At 50.0% G+C, this 17,429-nt stretch overlaps 1 protein-coding gene across 6 annotated transcripts in view; it reads right to left on the bottom strand.

Moving 5' to 3' along the window:
- The window catches only part of LOC138165277 (dedicator of cytokinesis protein 7-like), a 327,550-nt gene that overhangs the window by 155,386 nt on the left and 154,735 nt on the right, over nt 1–17,429 (bottom strand). For all 6 annotated transcript variants that reach the window (XR_011169325.1, XM_069093434.1, XM_069093430.1 and 3 more), the window contains exon 2: nt 8,620–8,691. Coding sequence is in view for 5 of the 6 variants with exons in the window: in XM_069093434.1 (XP_068949535.1) it covers nt 8,620–8,657 (38 nt within the window). In the remaining variant the exon portion in view is untranslated. The remainder of the gene's footprint in view (nt 1–8,619; nt 8,692–17,429) is intronic.

The following is a 17,429-nucleotide window of genomic DNA, read 5'->3' as shown; positions in this document are numbered from 1 at the left end:
AAAGAAAGAAAGAAAGAAAGAAAGAAAGAAAGAAAGAAAGAAAGAAAATCTATTCCTTGGAGACTAAAGAAAATGATGACAAAACCGTGGCAAGGTGTGATAGTAATGGCAATTAAAGATTCCCCTGTATTGGCTTGGTTTTCAAATTGATTGTGTTAAAACCCAGAGCTTGTTAATCCCACCTGTGGGATGGACTTTTTGATGTGAAAAGAAAGTCCTGAACTGGGAGGAGCTGGTGATGTAGATTTGGAGAGACAAGAGAGAGGCGGAAGACCTTCTTTGGAAGCAGCACCTCGTGGAGGGAGAGAGAGAGACTGAGAAGGATTGCTGGGGCCACTTTGAATCGCCCTGGACTTTTGAGACCTGCCCCCTGAGCTGCCAAGGACGGAGGAGACATGGCTGTTTTGCTGGTACTTTGTCTGTCTGTTTTGATGTTGTTTTGCCAGATTTGTCCACTGGTGAAAGACAGTCCTTTTGTTGAAGAAGTCCTGGAACCTGGCTGTTCCCTAAGAAGCCCTGAGACTGTCCTGCAGACAGAGAGTGAATACTGTCCACTGGTGAGGGACAGTGCTGTTGTTGCAGGGGTCTGGAGACTGTCCTGCAGACAGAATGAATACTGTCCACTGGTGAAGGACAGTGCTGTTGTTGCAGGGGTCTGGGAGCCTTTCTGTTGGTTTAGAAGCCCTGAAGAAGGATTTTCTTGTTGTATGTTTACAGAAATCCTGGGAGAGGGCTTTGCTAATGTGTTCAGGGGTTCTAGGACTGTTCTACAGACAGAGGATGAATTCATGAAGGGACTGGCAATGTATCTTATGGCCTTGCTAAGCCTTGTCTCCCCAGGAACTAAGATTGCTGAGAACTTGCCTCGTGTCAAGATGAAGAAAAGACCTCCATTTGGGTATTAAGTGCTGTGTTTAAACTTGATGTAACTCTGGGGTAGATTCAATTGTGATCCAGGGGTGGGGAACTTTTGACCTTATGTTTGGAAACTAATCTCCATTTGAGAAGAGGGGCTTTGTGGTGGACTTAATTAAGGTATAGCCTAGGGGTGGAGAAGTATTTAGAACAGAGACTTTGTAATTGATTGAATGATTGGAAGGTCCTGGGATGGGGTAGTCCTTGGAGATTATTTAATCACACTTAGTAAATGCTGCATTTTGAATGATGTCATGTTTTGATCTTCTCTGTTCTGGGTTTGTTACTGAATAAAATGGAGAGCACCTATGCTGGTATTCTGAACCTTGGGAAGTTGCCTTTCTTTTGGCATTACATTACACAAGGCCAGCAAAACACACAGTGAAAGCTGGAGACTCTTTAAAGGAGCTTGCAAAAATTGCAATATTTTCCAACATCAAAAGTGAGATTATCTGCTAAAAAGCAGGAAAGAGCTAAAAAAGCTAAAAGAGCAGGAAAGAACCACGGGTTCAAGGAAAGAAGACCAAGTCTAGGCTAAGTATTGGGCTATGAAAAATGTTATGGGAGAAAAGAAAAGATAAATAAATTTAACTTTATGGGCCCAAGGTGAAAATACCCAACATGAAGTTACTTTGCAACGTCAGCCCAAGTCTCAGACTCACGAGCCAGGCTGGACCTGACCACACCAATGAAACTTCTACCACAACCCATGATTTCACTGGAAACCCATTTGAGGCCGCCAGGTCCAGTGACACACGCAGACTGACAATGAGAAGCAAGCCAAGAGGGCAGAGGCAGCCTTTGGGAAGCTGACAAGCCTGGGGCATCATTCTCTAACACAGTGTGAACCCTGGACCTGCCAGAAAGGACATGGCATCTGGCTGGTTGAGCCATTTAATCAATGCCGACGACTTAACATCGGGGGACACATACGAGGATTCACTAAAGCATATTCTCAAACAACCAAGCACTAATCTTGGATGGCTGAAAAACTGATGAGAGCAGAGGGGCCCACCTTCTCCACTGAGGCTTTTGGCCATGTTGGAGTCTAGGAAGGAGCCGAGAGGGCAAGGCCCCACCCGAGGTCTGAGCCGGGACCCCTCTCAGTGCTCCCATCTCCATCAAGCAGACCTGACTATTCCCATGCTGTGACTCTGACTGGGAATGGGAGTGGCCAGAGGCCAGAGGTTTCCTTTCTTTCTAACTCAAGTACACAATAAGGGCCTGGCACACAGTAAGCAATTAATAAATGTCTGTTGACTGACAGCAAAATCTTCATATATTAACTAAAGATGTTAGTAAAAAGTCAAACTTCTGAAGTTTAGAAGAAAATCTGGCTCCCAAACTGATCTTAAGTCTCATCATGAATCCTGATAAACGCTGAGAAATGTTTGGTAAAGAGAGGGGGAAAGTCCCATTTCCCAGATTAAACAGGGAATGGAAATCACCAGCCACCCTTAAAGGACTGAGCTGGGCCAACCAGGTCTTAGCCCTAAGGAACAGGCTGCACTCGGATGGACTGAACCTAACACATGGGACATCTCTCCCTTTCTTTAAAAGAGGTCAAAGTGAAAATATTTTTTTCACAAACATCTATTAAATACCTACTATGTGCATTGCGCTATGGACACAGGGACAAAGACAAATCTGGTCCAACAAGCCTCGAGAATCTTCCATCCCACTGGGAAGACACAAACTATGTGCAGATGAGGAAAGAGCAGCTGGCTTCAGGAAGGAGGCAGGACCAGCAAAGGGCCCCAGAGGCTCTAACTCCAGGTTCAGAGAGAACGGAAAACTAGGCAGGCAGAGGCGGCACTGGAAATGCCCAGATCACCCAGGAGGCCCATGTGTCTGGAATAGACAGCGCCTGACGGGGAGTAACCCTGAAATCAGGGTGGAAGGGGCGGGTCAGCCAGACTGCAGAGGGCTTACAGCCCTGGCCAGGCCGGAAGGCCTGTGCCCACCACCCACCAGGGGATTCTATCTGTGGACTGGGCGCCCCAACTAGAGGGAAAGGCCCCGGCCCTTCTCGTCATCACAATCCTTCACACACATCTCATCGGCAGAGTCACAGAATGAGGGTCAGTCTCCTCTTTCAGGCTAATAAACTGATGCTCAGAGATGCTGGGGACTTGCCCACATGTTGTAGCAGATGCAGCCATAGACAGGGCCACAAGCCTAGCAGAGCCGAGGCCAAACCCTGCCTCAGATGCCTCTTAGCTGGATGACCTGAGGCAAGTCATTTAACATCTCCTCAGTGGCCTTCTCTGTAAAATGGGGGTGTTAGCTCCCTCCCAGAGTGTTTCGGGAATCACGTGAGGTGGTATATGTAATAAACAAACCCTGAGCTGCTACGTAAAACCAATGTGTGGGGATGCCAGTATCTCCTGACGCTCCCAGATGCCTCTTAACAAACTCAAAGGTTTCATCCCTCATCCACCACCCATTTACCCTCCTCCTTATTCTATAGAGTCTAGGACTACTCCAGGCAGGAGCCTGGGAGCAAAGAAGAGCTGCTCAGAAGAGCAGAGACACTTCCTCACGCTGGGAGGGCCTCATTCCCAAGTCCAGTCACAGTCCCGTCCATGCCCAGCCCGTCTACACACTGCCCGCACAGCCTCTACTCTTCCAAGATCCCAGCACCCCCTTCACCTCACCACGGCCTGGGGCCATCTCAAAGTCCCAGCTGACTTACTCCCACCTAAAATCCTTGTCTCCTAAAAGCCGACCCAGACCCATTACTCCATACATTGCTGAAGTTTCTTAATATCTCCTATAGCCTCACATATGTCTTGTTTCTTTTGTATCTTCCCATGTTCTATGTTACGATGCTCAGCAAAATATTATTGAAGAAACCATTTACTTAGGGATTTTAAATGTTTAAATGGGCTGTATTTTTCCTGTGAATGTTTATGTAATGGCGTCACAAATCCATGCTAAGAAAAAAGATTAATAGTTGTGTTTTGTTGTCAGAAATGGGACCTAGCAATCCCAGGAGAAAATATACAAGCCACAACAAGAGTGTGTAGTTATGGTTATCACAACACCCAAATGTACACAGGAAAAAAAGGGAAAAATAACAAAATTTAAATTTTATCTTCAAAACACAAAGCTTAAAGAAAAAGTGTGATTTTCACACAAAAACAGACAAAACCCAAAACAAGAAGTTAAAGATGAAGCTATAAAACAAGGAGCAGGAGAAAAGGAAGCTTAGACAAGAGAAAACTAGAAGCCAGCAGGCAAACAGAAACAGAAAGCCCCTCCCCAACACGAGGAGCCAGCTGGCGGCTGTGGGACGCTCCCTGCTTTTATTCCTGCTCCTTCCTTCGACTGGATCTTCAGAGTGGCCTTTTCCTTGACAAAATTATGGGTTATGCCTCTCTCAAAGTCATTCTTTCCTTCTCATTTCCATAACCTCTCTGGGTCTTGGGTCTCATGTCTGTAAAATTTCAAAGTTAAATTTTAAGTGGCACAATGTATAGAAGGCTAGGCCTGGGTCTGACTAGCTATGTGTCCCTGAGCAAGTCACTTAACTGCTGTCTGCCTCAGTTTCCACATCTGTAAAATGGGGATAATACTAGCACCTACCTCACAGGGTAGCTGTGAGGACCAAAGGAGGTCCCATTTGTTAACTCCGAACAAACCTTTAGGGCTGGATACCTGCTAGCCCTTGTCTGCTGAAGGAGCACACAGAACCTGGGCATCAGGGGCCTGACCAAGGTCTCCCGGAAAGGTGGCCGCTCTCACAAAACAGAACAGGCTCCTCCCCCAGAAGCTTCCCAGCTCGACCACCCCCAGGGAACCTCAAGCTCCGACAGGTGGAAAGTCAGGGGCACATGGAGATTCTGCAGCTGCTCTGGAGGAGAGAACTGAGGGAGAAGGACAAAATGCACTGCCTGTGGGACCTTGGGCCTCAGTTTCCTAGCCTGTAAAACGGGCTGGAATGAGATCATCACTCAGGTCCCTTCAGCTCAGCTGATCTGTGGATGCTGTCCACCCCTGCACACATTTATGTCGAGGCTGGTAAGGAAGGACAGCGTTCCAGGCCCAGGGACAGAGAGTGAGAGGCAGAGTCAGCAGATGGAGAGTGACCTTTGAGGAACAGGCCAAAGGCAGGAGATGCTGGATCATTCCAGGACAATGAAGGGGAGTCAATGTACAAAGACTATAAAGACAGGAAGGGCTTTAAAACACAAAATTAGAGTGTCCTTTTGATCCTGGAGGTGACAGGGAGCCAGGGGGTGACATGGCCAGAGCTGGGCTCCAGAAGATCACTCAGCAGCTGAATGGGGGATAGACTAGAGCAGGGACAGACTGGAGGCAGGCAGGCCCACCTGCAGGCACAGGGTGGGGAGGCCATTAGAGCTGGCAATGAAGAAACCATTGGTGACTGGAAGCTTTGAGGCAAGGATGAGGCCAGAGAACAGGAGAGGAAGCACCCAGAACAGAGTGAGAGGAAGACAGGGAGCAGGGGTGGCAGGCTCTCCTGAGGACCTCTGAGGTCTGTGGAGACACAGCAGAGGAGCATCAAGATCAGTGAGAGGCTGAGGACAGAGGAGGCAGGTCAGCTGGAGAAGAAGGCTTGCAGAGGGATCACCTGGGCGAGGGGAAGGGCATGAGACAAGGGGTGATGGAGACTTTACTGTCATGTGAGATGGGGGGAAAGCCTCAATGCTTTCAGTAAAGTCAGAGACAAGGTCGGGTGAGAAGGGTTGGCAGAAAGGACTGCTGGAGAATATGTAACCATGTGGACCCGTCAGCATGGTGCTGTGATTTTCTCCTGCTCCACTCAACAGTATGTGAATAAGAGAGAAAGAAGAGGTTGGTGAGAGTGATCCAAGGCATGATGGGCAATAGGCTGAGGGGCTGAATCTCTCAGCAGGAGGGCAGGGGTGAAATGGAAAGAAAGACCTCCCCAAGAAAGGACAGTGCCCCAAGGTGGCAGAAGGAACTGGATCCCAGAATCTTGGCTGACACAGGTATTGACTGAATGACCCTCAAAGGAGGGGGCAATGCTGACAGATGGTGGTAGAAGTGGCACCTAGATGGGACAATGGGGACCACTGAAGGCAAGGGGGACATGAGTAGAAATGCAGTCAAGGCTGGAAGATGTGGCCATGGCTGACTGGAAGACAACAGGAGGTGGCAACCAAAATGGAAGCAACAGAAGAGGAAAAGGCTTAAGATGAAAGTAAGATGAGGAGACCAGGAAAAGCTGCTGAGAGAAGGTGGCCTCTGACAGAGCCCACACATGAAGGAAGGCCTTCAAGGGACAGATGGGAGAAGGGAGAGCGCTCCAGGCACGTACCAAGTCAGGGCTGAAAGAGAAGCCAGGGCAGCTGGTGAACCAGTGGGTAGAGCACTGAGACTGGAATCAGGAAAACCCAAGTGCAAATCCAGCCTCAGACAGTAACTCGCTGTGTGACCCTGAACAAGTCACTTCACCTTTGTCTGCCTTGGTTTCCAAGCACCTACATCACAAGGATCAAATGAGCCAACATTTGTAAAAAGATCCCAGCACACAGTAGGCATGAAATAAATAACTCTTTATTCCCTTCCCTTCCCTTTCTCATCCATCAATAAAAATGCATAACAGGAAAAAGCAGGAGCACTAATTCCAGAACACTGATCCAGTGATAGCACTCACAGCACAAAGCACTTCCAACATCCCTCCAGACCTATTCCTTAAGCCCAGCTCACAACCCTCCCCCTGAGGAAGCCACAGGGTCGCAGCACTTTCATGTTGGGTGGGATTTCTGCAGTTAATAAGTCCACCCACACCGCCCCCCCCCAACCAAGTCTATATGATATATCCCACCAGGGACTGGCCAACTTCTGTTTTCAAAGCTTCAGTGGGGGGCAACCCAAGCCTCCTTCTGAAACCTCCCTTCTCCTCTCTGCTACTTGGACCAAGTCCAGCTCTTGGTCCTGCTCCCTGGGACTGAGAGAACAGGTATTCTAGCCAGCTCCCCTTCAGGCCATCCAGGGCACCTTTAAAGGCTCCTCAGATGGCATGATCTGGGGGTCACTCACCTCCTCTGGAGGAGCCCCTAATGCTCGCAAAATGCTCTCTGCTCCCCTCTCACACAAGTTTGGGGGAACGTCCTTTATCCCAGAAAGACACCCCAAGTTAGAGCATCTGGTAGATTGCTTTGTACACAGCAGGCATTAGATAAATGTTTGCCCAATTCCTGACCCAGTCACCCAACCCTCGGTGGCACTGAAGCACTTTACAATGCTGCCACAACACATACACCCCACTCTATTCACCTGCCTTCATGGGGCTGCAGGGCATGCCCACATGATCCACTCCAACATGGGGTGGAGAATCGGTAAATCCTGATTGGGCCTTGCCTCAGACACTGGCCAGTGGTATGACCACAAGCTAGTTACTTGCCATTGATCACTCCTGGGAGAAGCCCCCACAAGTGCCCCATACAGCCTGCCTCCCTCTGTGGTTGGTGCTCTCCAAAAGGGGCCCCTCATGTGAGGACTGTGCTCCCTCCTGACCCCCCTCTAGCACAGAGGGTCCCTCATCTCCTTCAAAGGTCAGGTAGGAGCCTTTCCCCATCACCTCTCCCCACACATACAGCCATGTAAGAGCTCTCCAGAAAGAGTAAAGTCTCAATTAGCTGCCAGGCAGCCTGCTATGCCCAGGGGATACGAAGAATGGTCAGAGCAGGTCCCTGCCCTCAGGGAGCTTCCGGTCTAGTCCAAAAAAGCACAAAAAGCTACATACCAGATAAATGGGGGATAGCTAACCAAGGGAGGGCACTAGAAGGAAGAGGGGTTAGGAAAGGCTAGGGTGGAAGGAGGATTTTATCGGAACTTGAAGGAAGCCAGGAAGGAGGGAGAAGGGAGAGCATTCCAGGCAGGGGGCACTGCCTGGGAAAATATCCAAAGTGGAGAGATGGAGTAATCGGTTTGAGGAAGAGCCAGGAGGTCGGTACTCCTGAATCACAGGGACTGGAAAGGCAGGAGGGGGCCGGGGGAGGAAGGGCTCGGAAAGCCAACAGAAGATTCTGTGTTTGATTCTGACGGCAATGGGGAGCCCGGGGGGGGGGGGGGGAGGTGACACGGTCACACCTGGGCCTCGGGACGGTCATCTGTAGCCCTGAGTGCAGGGGGGACCCCAGTGAGGAGAGCCTGGGGCAGGCAGCGCCCCCAGCAGTTACTGCCAAAGTCCAGGCTGAGGGGACCCGGGGGCGGGGCGGGAAGGGGCATCCTCCTTTTGTCTCGCGGCCCCGACCCCCCGCAGTGGGTCTGGGGTCTCCCTCCGGTGACTCCGCTTGCACCCCTCCAGGCCCGCCGGCCCCGCGGCCGCCCAGCCGAGGCACAGACGCCGCTGGTAACAAAGTATCCACATTGCGGTCAGGGGCGCCCGGCCCAGCGGCGTCCCGAGGTCGGGGGGGGGGGGGGGCACCCCCGCTCTCCCTGCGTGTCCCCCCAGCCCCATGGGGCGCAGAGCCCCTCCCGCCCGCACCCAAGCTCCCGGCTGGGGACCCCCGCCCCTCTGGGGGGAGGGGGCGAGCAGGAAGAATGGGAGAGAAAGAGAAGGCGAGGAGGAGGATGGGGAGTGGCGGGGGGGGGCGGCCCCGCCCCCGGCCCGGCTCGCCCCCCCCGCCCCCCCCCCCCCCCCCCGCCCACCCCCCCCCCCGCCCCCCTGTCTCGGCCCGCTCCCTCCCCGGCCCGCGTCCGCTCTACCTGCTGATCTTCTGCGCGAAGGCTCGGCGCTCCGCCATGGCTGCGGCGCCCGGGGCCCGGCCGACTGGGACTGCGCGCCCCCGCCCCCGCCCCGCCGGGCGCGCGCCGCCAGAGCGCGCCGCCGAGCGCGCCGCCGAGCGCCCCGCCCCCTCCCGCCAGGCGCGCGCGGCCCCGCCCGGATGCTCTCTCCGCCCCGGCGCGTGGCCCCACCCCCACCCTCCCCCCCAGGGCCGCGGGCGGGGCCGCTGGGGCGCCCCCCCCCCGCCTCCTCGGAGCAGGGACTTGGAAGGGATAGAAGCGGCCCCTGGCTCCCATCGGGCAGAGCTCTCCCGGACCCAGCGGCACGTGGGGCAGAGCGCTTCCCCACGGGGGAAGAGCGGGGAAACTGAGGCACGGGGGCGGGGCCTGGGCTGGGTGACCCCGTGACCGATGGGGGCGCTCTGCTCGCTTCACCGCCCAGTGCTAGGGGCCAGCGAGTCTCTGCTGGGGACCCCGGGCACTGCGGTGGTGCCGCCTGTTTGCTGACTGGTTAACGTCGGGTCCCCGCCGCAGGGGGTCTGCACTAGGGCTGGAGACCTGCCGCTCCGGGCACAGCTCTGGCCTCGGGGATGCCCGGCTGCAGGAGGCCCCGAGAAGGCAGCTCCACACCCCGCCTCACAGCCCAGGGGCCTCCCCGGCTCCCCCGCTGCCTCTTAACTGTCCAGGGAATCACCCCCGCCGACACTGACACCTCCTCCGGGGCCCCTCCCCCTCCGACTGGAGAGGGGGGGTGGTGGCTGAGCCCCCTTCCCCCGGCCCGCCCCTGGGACACACCCTCGCCGCCACCCGCCCAGCTACCCTGTGCCGGGGCCCCTCCTCCCTGGAGAGGGGGGCAGGAGGCATGTCTGACCCCCCCCCCCCCCCCCGGGTGCCCCCCCCCCCCCCCCCCCCCCCGGTACCCCGGGCGGGGCCCCCCCCCCCCGGGGGGGGGGGGGGGGGGGACTTTTTTCCCCCCCCCCCCAGCCCCTGGGGCACCCCCTCACCGCCACCTGGCTGCGGTGTGCCGGGGACAGTTCTCCCTTCCCACAGTCATATTTTAGGCTTATTTTTTAAAGTATGTAAGACCACAAAGGAGTCAGGTATGCTGAAACCCGGTTATCACAATGGCTTTTACAAAGTTCACGAACCTCAGGTTAAGACCCCCAGCTCTACACCCTGTGTTCCCTTTAGGAGATGGAAACCTCTTTGGTTGGTTCTACCGGGGAAAGTGACGACTGGCCGACCAAACAGGCTAGCAGGGTCTCTGGGGCTTTGAAGCCGGAGGAAGTCCCTGGGTTTGCCTGGTCTATCGGAGCGCTGGTCTAGCCTTGCTTGACCATAGAGCCTTTTGCAGGATTTCCGAGGGCAGGGAACAGATGCAAAAGTGAGCCCTTGTGGAGTGTCGGATTGCTCGCTCCCCCGCGTCCTTGGAGAGGCTGGATGGTCGGAGGCGACAAGTCCAACCAGAAGCCTAGAGAACAGCTTATGGGAGATTGTAGCCGGACTGCCTTTTGTGGTGTTTCCTTACAGGTCAGACCAGTTTCTTTGTGATAACCTTTGCCTGTTTGAATGCTTACGTGCTGCTTCTGTCCTGTAACTGTATTCTTGTAAGTAGGAAAGCTGGCATGGACTTTTGGGACTTTGCATCCTTAAATACAGGTCCCTCCCTAGCACCACACTTAGATCACTGTGGAAACTCTTTTTTGTTTCTTTGTTTTTTACTTTTAAGCAGACTTAGACTACTTCAAAGTAATCATGTGTCTTGAATCTAGACGGCTAGTCTAAGAGCCATAGGGACTGAACGCCACCAAATCATAGAATTGGAGAGGCAGAAGGGCCTTTGCTAGCCAGACACATAAGAAGGCCCTAGTCTGATCTGCCTCCTAAAGTGGTTGGCAGAAGCAATTTAGAACTGTGGCCAAAAAGCTACTAAACTGGGCATGCCCTTTGACCCAGAAATGATGCAGCTAGGACTATACCCTAAAGAGCTTAAAGAAAGAGGAAAAGGACTCACATACAAAAATATTGATAGCAGCTCTTTTGTGGTGGCAAAGAATTGGAAACTGAAGATTCCCCCAACAATAAGGGAATGACTGAGCAAATAATGGTGCATGAGTGTGATGCAGTACGATTGTGCTATAAGAAACGATGAAGAGGAAAGTCTCAGAGAAACCTGGGAAAGCTTGTTAGGAAATGATGCAGGGCGAGTGTTCAAGTTGGTGAGTATTCATTACAGATACTTCTTTGTGATCCAGATCCATCCTTTGGTCAGGCTCCAACCTGGAACGGTCTGGCAGCTTTTCTGAAGGACTTACTAGAATAAGGTAATTACTCCCAGCCCCCAAGGCATCTGCTCTTTGACTAGCTGGGGCTGGACCCCTAGTCTCTGTTACTGTTGTTGTTCAAAGAGGACCTGTTACTTTACTGGGTGATATCTTGACGCTGTGCTTGAATTGGATTTAAAAGAGGCATAGTTAGACCAAGTTGTCAGCCTCACTCTCCCAGAATCATCAAAGTCCAGTAGTGAGACAAAAATCTGGCTGACTGGCAGTGGCCTGGGACGCGGTAGGTAACCTTGATAGCTTTATGTTCGACCAAGCTCTCCATGTAACTCACAGAGCTCTTCTCTTTACCCCAGCAGCAGCCCTCCCCAGGGGACATCCTTGCTCCCCAAAGATGAAGTAATAGGAAGGAGCTGAGAACTCTCTTAGCCCACCTCTTCATTAAAGTGCCCACCAATCAGGGTTGCCAGGGAAGGTCCAAATGATGTACTGTCAGGCCAACCAGAACAGACACGTCTAGGTCTAACTCTGCCCTCTTTCCTGATCTTGTGGCCCAGATGTAGGCTAGTCAGTAAAACTACTTTGTTACCGGGCTGCATCCCCTTACTAATAAAGGATACAATAGTTATACAAGGACAACATTGTAAAGACCATCTGCTTTGAAAGACATAGTAACTGCAGTCAACGTAATGACCAGCCAAGACTCCAGAAAACTCGTTTTGATTTTTTGCCCATGACCAATGAGCCGATTTATTTTGCCGAAATGTGTGTGTTCATAACAGGTTTTGTTTTTCCCATTGGGAGGGAGGAGAAAGGGAAAGACCTGAAAATAAAATTAATTTGAATTTTAAAAAATAAAATAGGAAGAAAATGCTGGTCTAGCTTCTGTTTGAAGACTTCCAAGGAAGAGAAACCAAGGACTTCCTGAAACAACCTGTTCCACTTGTGAACAGTTCTGATGACTATGACGATCCTGACAGCAAGGCTCAATACGCTTCTTTGTGCCTTCTTCCCACAGCTCCAGGTTCTTCCCTCTGGAGACAGATAGAACAAGTCTAATCCATCCTCCTCCAAGTGATAACCCTTCAAATACGGGTATCATGTGCCTCCCTCTTCCCCCAGTCTTCTCTTCTTCAGGTTAAACATGCCAAGTTTTTCAACTAATCTTCAAATGTCATAGACTGATAGCCCATCATCATCTTGGTTGCCCTCCAGCTTATGAGTGTTCTTCTTAAACTATGGTATTGTCCCTGAGTGTGATACTTCAGACAAGATGATGAGGGCTGATGACTGTAAGACTGTGTCTCCTTCTGTTCCTGGAAGCTACACCCCTCATATTCCAGGAATGAGGGAAAGGTCTAGGGAAAGGTTTGCAGACAAAAATCGAATTATTAAGGTGTCTGACAAAAATGAGGTTCAGAGAAAGAGAGGGGCTTAGGAGTCATCTATCTGGTCCAACCTCTTTCGTTTTGAGGAGGAAGAAACCCCAGAGTCCCAGAGAGAATAGGTCAAGCAATAAGTAACAGAGCCAAGATTTGAACTCAGTTCCTCTGACTCTTTATCTGGTCAGGAATACAGTTGCAAGAGGATTTTATAAGGCATCTAAGATCTCCAAAGTTCCCTAGAGCTTTGAAATTAGTTCTATGGAAACCAGCCTGTTTTGCCAGAAAAGGTAGATGAAAAACATTGAAGGGGAAGTGATGGATCCCAGAATTCCATTCCATAACATTTGGCAAACATTAAGTGAGTATGTGCTGAGGATGGTTTGAGGAATACAAAAGCTCAATATATATCCTCAGTCTCTGCTGGGAAAAGGCGGCAGAGAGAGAAATAAATTTCAATGAAAGACCCAAATGATTGTCCTTTTGCAGGGTCTGTCCAAGATACGGTCGCTGATGGATGAGTTCTGTAGGTTATCAAGCCAAATTCACATTGGAGCCTCGACAGTACGAGATGATTTGAACATAGAGAAAACACAAATTGTCTGGGCTAGAGGAGACCTCTGGGCTCTCCAGCCCCACTTACACCTGACTGAGAACCCCCCTCTCTATTATACATGACAGTTGGTAGAACTTGTAACTATTTAGTTCCAGCCTAAGCAGTAAAAAAAAAAAGGGCTGGAGAGGACAAAGGGAATTTCAGACAGTAAATGGTAAGCTCCTTGAGGTCAGCGACTGGATTATTGTTGTTAATTTGGGGTTTTGTTTCCCTGTGGTCCAGGATTCAAATAAATGTATAATAAATCTTCCATTGAGTGGATTAATTCCACTTTGGTCCCAGAACAGAAGAGAAAGAAATCCCCTTCCTACTGCTCTAAGACTGGAGTGAAAAGGACAAGAGACAAAAAACCGATGAACTCATACTTTGAAAAGAATGGCTCTTATTGGGACAACTGCTCTTCTAGCTTTTGTTGCTGGGAAATTTTTCCCAAAATGAGCTTAAATCTGCCTCTCTGCACCTTAAGATCCCAGGTGCATAAACAGTGAGCTGGAAGGACCTCAGAGGCCATGGAGGCACAGGATCATGGCTGATGCTTGTATATACTACTTTATCAATATGACCTATTTGATCCTCTCAACAACCCTGAAAGGGAGGCACAATTGTTATCCTCATTTACAGTAAAGAGAACTGAGGTAAACAGAGGCAGTGTGAGAGCAGCCATATCCCAGCCCACACAGGCACTTGCAAGCAGCATTCTAAGCCAATCCTCCAGGCCATCAGCCGATTAGGAAGATGCTTTATATTACAAGCCCACCCCCACCAGGCAGTCCTATGGTTCTAGGACTCTACACTGGAACTCTGTGCCCCAACTCTGTTCTCTGCCTTCATTCCCTGCACCTGTATTTACACTACAACCACTAGTCTCTAGGAATACTGTCTCCTCCCCATCCCTTTCCCAATCCCTTCTTTGATGTGTGTGTATTTACCTTTTATTTTGGAGGAAGCAAGGGGAGCCAGGAGGTGATGATGAGGAAGGAGAGTGTTCAAGGCATGGGAAACAGCCAGTAAAACCTCTTGAGGTCCACAGGTAGATTGGCCTGTTCTATGACAAGCAAGCAGGCCAGTGTCACTGGATAAAGAACTGGTCTCAGAGTCAGAAGTCCTTACACATACTGGTTGTGGGGCCCTTGGAATCACTTAATCTCCCTCTGCCTGATGCAGATCCCTAAGATGGTCCATTCAGTAATGGTAGAACAAGGTTCTCACTGGCAGCTTCCTGTACATGAAATCAGTCCTCACAAACAGTATTCTTGAAATGTTTTCCAAGAAAAAGCTAGCCTGCTCTCTTTCTTTGGTGGGGTAGGTGGTAAGTAGCCAATCATCCCACAGGCATCCTTCCAGTCCATTGGTTAGGTGAGTTTAATCAGAGGTCTTCTACAGGAATCTTCCTTTATAATCCACCCAAAAGTTTATTACAGGTGTTTGTTGGCCAAAGAGCGTCACACAGTTGTTTTTACAGAAAAGAGGAGTCTGTCTCAACAGGTGCCAGACAATTCTGAATCAAACCCAAGTTCTGCTACACACTGGTTCTAATAAATCACCCAAGATCACTGAGATCCTATCTCCCAGCCTTTCCAAGTAAAGGCAATAAAACCTCTGGTGGATTTTTATGGAGTAAACAATTCTGCAAAGTGGGAGGGAAGGTCAGAGAGAGAGGGAGAGAGATACAGAAGGAGGGGTAAAGGGGGAGAGAGAGACAGAGGGAGGGAGAGAGGGGGAGAGAGATAGAGAAAAGAGACAGAGAGAAGAGGCAGAGACAGACAGAAGAAACAGAGGGAGGGAGAGAGAGAGAGAAGACAGAGACAGAAAGAGAGAAAGAGAGGGAGGGAGAGTGAGAGAGAAATGGAGAGAAAGAGAGAGAGGTATGCAGTGACACTATTAAAATCCTCTTAAGGCAGAAAATGCAATTAGGTGGCATTTTTACCCACACTCTCTTCCCTTTTCCTTTTTTTCTGCTCAATGTGTCACTGATGCTTGCCTCACCTTGGCATGTTTCCTAAGACCTATATTTCCCTGCTTCCAAGCTCCTCATGACTTGGAGATGACCCTGGACTTTCAAAGTCCATGGGCAGTGAGATGCAGGCTCTGGCAGGTCTTTCCAAGCTAAACAGGGTTTGAATCAGACTAAGTGGATCCTCTGCTGAGTAGCCCAGCTAAACTCAGAGACTCTAAGCAGGTCAACTGAAAGAAGCTTAATTTTTCATCCTTAGCAGCCTACCAGGTCCACCTAATACGGAAGGGAGGGATTGTTCTATCAATGGGGGGAATGGCCACACCAACAAAATCATAGCTGAAGCACAGTATATTCAGTGTAGTTGTCTGACTTGGAGTGGTTAAAGTGGACAGTGAGCCCAACTCCCAATCCAGAGTCCCGGGTTCTAATCCTGAACTAGCCACTGGCAATAAGAATAGTATCAAGTTTCTTGTTACTTACTGCTATATGACCTTGAGCAAGTTACAGTTTTTCAGAGCCTCAGTTTCCTCATCTGAAAAAGAGAAAGTTAAACTAGATGGATTCTGAGGTCCCTTCCAGCTGTAGAGCTAGGATCCTAGGGTGTTTTAAGGCCCTTTTTTGTCCCAACCACTGACCTATGACAGGTAATACCAGGATGCACCTGATTCTCTTCAGGGAGAAAACATATTCAGAGAAGTCAGGAGATTCGTAGTTGGTCACAGATGGCATAAGTCACATAATAAGAGAATCTGATCATTGGAAGAGACCTCAGTGCCCATCCAGGGTAACACATGACAAGATTCCTGCCTTCATGTCAGTGAGAAGCAGTCCTCGTTGAGGGAGAGCCCACTGCCTCTCAGGGTAGTGTATTGTACTTTGGGGCAGCTCAGACTGTCAGGAATTATTTCTTTCCCATCATCAAGTCTAAATTGGTCTCTTTGCCTCACCCATTCAGCTACCAAAGTTATCTTCCTAAAGGTCTGACCATGTTGTCCACTTACTGAACCATCTCCAGGTTCCCTGCCATCTCCAGAATCAAATAGAAAATCTTCTGCTTGGCTTTGAAAGTCCCTGGTAACCCGCCTTCTCAACTGCCTTTCCAGGCTTTTCACACTTACTTCCTCCATTTAAATACTCTTCTCTCTAGCCTCTTAGCTTTTTCTCAGTGTCCCAACTCTGTTCATTTTCACTGGCTGTCCTTCATGCCTGGAAGGCTCTCCTTCCCCATCTCTGCTTCCCAGCTTCCTTGGCTTCCTTCAAGTCTCAGTTAAAGTCTCCCCTTGTGCAAGAAGGCTTCCCCATCCCCCTTAAAGCTTATGCCTTCCCTCTGACCTCACTACTGAGTTACCTCGTATGCATCTCAAATGCACATAGTTCTTCTCATGTCACTTTGCCTATCAGATTGTGAGCTCCTTGAGGGCAGGGGCTGGCTTTCCCTTCCTTTTTATCCTCCGAGCTTAACAGAGAGCCTAGCACACAGCAATAATTATAACTAGTATTACAGCTCATATTTGGAGAGCTTTAGGGCTTATGGTACACTTTCCATGTTATCTGACTTGATCCCCCCAACAATGCTAGTTGAGTCATTGATTCCAACTTCCTCTTGCAGCCCTGGCTCTATCCGGTGGCCAGGCAAGTGTCCAGCTCAGGCCTCCTGACTCCAAATCCTGGACTTTCCCCACCCTCCAGCACTTCCTCTCAAGCTAGCTGTGTGACCTTGCGGGGGAGAAGACATTAATTAGCATTTAACGGTGCTTCTGCTCTTTTATCGTGGGTACTAACTAAATGCCACCTTTGTAAATATGTTCACTCCATTTGCTTCATCAAATATGAGACCTGGGATTATTCACTTTGAGCTACTGCTCCCCTTGGTGCAATCACTGATGAAATCCTGATGTTCTGCCTATGAGAACAGCTCCCCAGAATTAGGACTATTGCCCCTGGAAATTTCTTTCCAAAACACAAATGATCTGAATGATGTTTTCTGACTCTTAAGCTCATTTCATTATGCAGCATTCAGATAATTGCATGGAGACACTAGAGCCCTCCCCCCCAAACTTCTTTGTTTAGCTACTTTATATATGTGTTTATTGATTTTATACTTCTGCTCTATATACTCAGATCTGTGCTACTTTTCTCCTCCATGAGAATGTAAACTTGAGAGTAGAGATTGTTTCACTCTGTACTTTTATCCCTAATGCCTAGCACAGTGCCTGGCATACAGTAGGTGCTTAATAAATACTTGTTAATTGACTGAGTTTGTGATTAGTAGTGGAACTTGAGGCAAAAGTACTGCTACAATGGGCATATGTCCCAAGGAAGCCAAAGACAACGTCTTTGTGGACAGATAATTGGCATAGTGGATAGAGTGCTGTCCTTGAAATCATGAACACCTGAGTTCAGATCCTGCCTCAGAAACTGACTAGCTGAGTGCTGATGGACAAGCCTCTTCACTCCATCAGGCCTCCTTTTCCTCATCTGCAAGATCAGAGGGTTGGATCTGATGACCTTCCAGGTTCCTTCCCACTCAGAATCTGTGATCCTTCCATAAATGT

This window comes from Petaurus breviceps, unplaced genomic scaffold (assembly GCF_028583685.1).
Source record: "Petaurus breviceps papuanus isolate PSGF00001 unplaced genomic scaffold, PetGlider_PUasm1.0 208, whole genome shotgun sequence".
NCBI lineage: Eukaryota > Metazoa > Chordata > Mammalia > Diprotodontia > Petauridae > Petaurus > Petaurus breviceps.
This window is presented reverse-complemented; position numbering and strand designations above follow the sequence as displayed.